This window comes from Littorina saxatilis, linkage group LG4 (assembly GCF_037325665.1).
Source record: "Littorina saxatilis isolate snail1 linkage group LG4, US_GU_Lsax_2.0, whole genome shotgun sequence".
Taxonomy (NCBI): domain Eukaryota; kingdom Metazoa; phylum Mollusca; class Gastropoda; order Littorinimorpha; family Littorinidae; genus Littorina; species Littorina saxatilis.
This window is the reverse complement of record NC_090248.1, coordinates 55382692-55387189: the sequence shown is the minus strand read 5'-3', so window position 1 is coordinate 55387189 and position 4498 is coordinate 55382692. Positions and strand designations below refer to the sequence as shown.

The following is a 4498-nucleotide window of genomic DNA, read 5'->3' as shown; positions in this document are numbered from 1 at the left end:
CCGTGTGACTTGGAATAATAGGCCGTGAAAGGTAAATATGCGCCGAAATGGCTGCAATCTACTGGCCGTATAAAATTTCATCTCACACGGCATCACTGCAGAGCGCCTAGAACTGTACCCACGGAATATGCGCGATATAAGACTCATTGATTGATTGATTGATTGATAGCCCAAACAAACATGAATAGAGTTTAATGATAGACATGTAAAAATATACATGAAAAAGAAGAACAGATATGTGTCGGGACGTCACATTATAACAAATGGCGAATAGTCAGATGCAAACGACAACATCGCATAAAACTAATGCATCTCTCCTTTATTCAATTACATCTTCAATGACATGGTTACAAAGAGTTCATAAAAAAACAACTTTCCAAAACACCGATTCAAAGTTCATAGATAAATAAATCTTTCATTTTTCACAACAACAAACGTTAAAAAGGGAGCTGTCAATTTACAACTATTTCTCGAAAGATGAATTCAAAATACAACACGAATCATTTGCAAATCAGAAACATTTAAAAGTGAACAAATAAAAATTGAAAAGTTGTTTTCATTATATCAAAAACAGAAAAGTTGTTTTCATTACACAAGCCATACAATAAGAACAGCAAAGCTTAATGTGATTTTTGCTATCCGAAAAAAACCACCATGCTATAAGGTTCGCCACGGTATTACCACGTCATACTGCATTCTGTAATTATAAAAACGTTACTCTATGATCGTTAAGTACACGGGATCATCAGCGGAGTCCGACTTTTCCTCTTCCTCCTTTCGTGCAAAGCCATGGTTTACGTATTGCGTGTTGTCAACGTAGTCCAGTGGTTCCTTGCCGCTGCCATCGCCGATCACATCGTAAACACTATCTGTTGTCCCCAAGCTTGCTGTGCCTGTTACAATGTGAACAAACACAGTTATTTCCGTGCTTCTTAGTCACAAAAGCACGCACGCACGCACGCACACACGCATACACTCACGCACGCACGCACGCACGCACGCACGTTAACACACACACACACACACACACACACACACACACACACACACACACAAACATACAGACTGAACTACTTTGGAAATAAAGGAAACATGTTTGTTCCCTGCAATCCCCTGATGTTTAGTTTTAGCTTCTTTTAAAAAAAGAATTTTTAAAAATGGTGTCCAATCAAATAGCCACATCTTAATACACATATCGAGTTTCCTTTGACGTGTTTTATCAAATCCGATACAGCGTATCCTTGCAGCTCGTTTGTTTCCAGTGTGTAGTGCATTCGTTGCACAACAAATATGTGTGCTGAAGAAAACGTATAATTATGCCGTGTTTTTTTCCGTATACTTTCTCTCAGCACTAGGAGGCACACTTGATGGGCATTGATGTGCAGCAGTTAGAAAGTCTAGCTTTAACATTGTTCTGTATAAGCTGCAGGAACCCCGGATAAGTAAAGGCTGAATGTGTCGAAACTGAAATATTAGCTTCTTATTGATAATGAGCGACCATGGACTTAACTGCAGTAAACGTGTAGAGCATAGTTCCCATACACCGATTAACAGTCCCGTGGCTACTTCCAGTCCCATGACATTTACGCATGTGCACATAATTGTTTCGAGTAATTTCCGGTAATTTGAACGCGTAGATTCGCTGATGTAAGTGAACTTTTGTAGTGATTTGCGAAATTGGGACCCCCATTTCCGAAGTCGTTAACCTACATAACTGCAACCAATTATTGAGCAAGTGTATATATGCCACTACAATGGATTGAACTTGAAGTTTATGCTAGAACTTTGTTGGAAATGAACCGTCCCGTTCACTCGCCTTCTCTGTCAACATGTTTTGCCGTGCAAACGACACGAATGTTAATCGACGAAAACGTCTCGACCAATTAGAATCGGTTTAGGTGGCTTTCCTTCTTTTTTATTGCATATAGCGCCGGAACTGTTAACTGGTTTATTCTGAGAGCGACGCTCATCTTCAACACGTACTATTTTTCATCTGGTGATAACTAAAACCCATCTTACCAGCTACACCAGTAGCCGCCATGCTTCCCCCTTCTCCTTTCTCGCTGTGTTTGAAGACAGGAGTTGTGTACAGCGTGTTGTCGTTGACATAGTTGTTGTCTCTGTGGCTCAGTGGGCTGTAGCAATGGTCAGTCTCCTCTCCCATGTTCTCATCAACATTCCTTGTTGTCGTGGTGTGTTCTTAAATTAGGCGAGTATAAAAGGGAAACATATAGGACCCAATAATGAAGCGATAGAGTCAGAGGGGAAAGCACACACTGTTATTTTCATATATGTTGTTTTCCAACGAACGAACCAACGAAAGAACCAACAAATGAACGATCGTTGATTATTTCCCTAGAATTGAGATTTTAGGACGACGCCTAGACTTGCTGAAACTAAGACATACGAAAGAAGACAACACAAAAACAAACTATCGTAAACAGAAGTAATAGATGTCAAAACATTAAAAATTACATTTTATATCGAGGAAAGGAAACATTAAGACGGGGATGAAAAATGTGTTGGGGTTTGATATTTTGACAATACCAGAATGTTTGTCTATGTAAGGGAAAAAAAAAGAAACACAAGGAAAGACAAAAAACAAAAACAAAAATAATAATAATAAAAAAGAAAAAAAAGAAAAAAATGTGTTGGGGTTAACAAATCCCTTTGGTCTGGTTTCAAGACGGTAAGAAAAGATGCGTGGAATAAAGCGCTTGCATTCTCAACAGTCTTTAAGAAAAAAACATAGTACAGGGGCGGACGAGGGGGGGGGGGGGGGTTCTGGGTTTCCCCCCCCAAAAAAATTGTTTTTTTGGGGTATTAATCAGTGACAAAATCTGCTGCCTAAAACTGGTAATGATCATCCTCAGAATGCACCAGATTGCACCATTTTGCATCCTTTTTTTCAAAATTTTCCGGGGGGGGGGCCATGCCCCCGGACCCCCTAGCAAGCTAGGCGCTTTGCGCCGTCTCTCTCTCTCTCTCTGTTTATCACTCTCTGTCTCTCTGTCTCTGTCTCTGTCTCTGTCTCTGTCTCTGTCTCTGTCTCTCTCTCTCTCTCTCTCTCTCTCCACTGCTTCCGTCAACCCTCTCCTTTACCTCCTTCTCTATCGCGTCTCTTCACGACTTTATTTTTTTTCTAATGCAGAAGATAGATTGGTTCCCTTTTTTCTCACCTTTTGACAATAATGACGACCACTAGAATGACCGCGACGACCACAGCAACCACGGCTCCCCCGGTCCCCGCTATCACAGCCAGAGGAATTGTTGTTGTTGTTGTGGTTGTTGGTGGTGGTGTTGTTGCTGTTGTTGTTTTTGTTGTTGTTTTTGTTGCTGATGTTGGTTTTGTTGTTGTTGTTGTTGTTGTTTTTGTGGTTTTTTTTGTTTTGTTATTCGCATCGGGTCCAGTCGACCTGAGGAACAATCATGTCAACAGATTCTGTTATAAGATAAATAACAGTGCCAGGGGTAATGGTCCATTTAAATTTGAAAGTGAAGATTTTAAATTATTTCAGAAAAATAGTGAATTGATATTTATTTCTATTGTGATTTGGTTCTATCACAGTGAAATTGACATGGGCACTTTAAAAAGAGTTGTGCTTTAACTCACCCCAGACTTGAACCTCGCATACACTCAGTATTTCACGATGGTATACAAGATCTACTTGAGTGGTGTTCTTGACCAGTGTGACGTAACGTCCTGTGAGTGGTTTGCTGCACGTGATGTTGATGGGTACTGGAGGCCCAGCATCATCAAATGATGGATTGCTTTTTATCGCATCCTGTCGAATGACGTCACACAGCTTGTCGCCCACGTTGATATGCAGGCCCACCATTCGGAGTGACCCTGCACATAATACAATTGTTATTAAAAATGTAGGGTTGGGGGGGGGCGACTTATAGTGTGTCCGTGTTAGGGGGGGGGGGGGCGACGCATGGTGTGTCCGTGTTAGGGGGGGGGGACGACTTATAGTGTGTCCATGTGCGTGTGTGCATCTAATTGTGGGTTTTCGGAAATCCTGTACGTTTTTAATGTCCATTGAACCTCTAAACTTCCATCGTTCAAATAATAGATAAGCTGTGAATATTTTGATTCTTCGTTTTTGTCTATAATGTTGGCTTTATGTTTTGTTTGTTTGTTTTTGTTTGTTTGTTTATTTTCGTTTCTTACACGAGAGTATAGATGGCAAGAAAACTGGCTGATCCAATGCAACAGAAAGTATCGGTCAGTATGATATAAACTTCAATACAAGAAAGTCTGGTTACCGGTACGGTTGGCCTAGTGGTAAGGCGTCCGCCCCGTGATCGGGAGGTCGTGGGTTCGAACCCCGGCCGAGTCATACCTAAGACTTTAAAATTGGCAATCTAGTGGCTGCTCCGCCTGGCGTCTGGCATTATGGGGTTAGTGCTGGGACTGGTTGGTCCGGTGTCAGAATAATGTGACTGGGTGAGACATGAAGCCTGTGCTGCGACTTCTGTCTTGTGTGTGGCGCAC

General features: G+C 41.4%; 1 protein-coding gene across 1 annotated transcript; it reads right to left on the bottom strand.

Annotated features, from left to right (window-relative positions):
* Positions 1 to 304: 304 nt before the first annotated feature.
* Positions 305 to 2218, bottom strand: LOC138963604 (uncharacterized). The gene is made up of 2 exons (XM_070335455.1): positions 2020 to 2218; positions 305 to 893 (listed from the first exon to the last, which is right to left on the bottom strand). The coding sequence occupies exons 1-2, from the start codon at positions 2162 to 2164 to the stop codon at positions 715 to 717; spliced, it is 324 nt and encodes a 107-aa protein (XP_070191556.1). The 5' UTR covers positions 2165 to 2218; the 3' UTR covers positions 305 to 714.
* Between the last annotated feature and the right edge of the window lie 2280 nt (positions 2219 to 4498).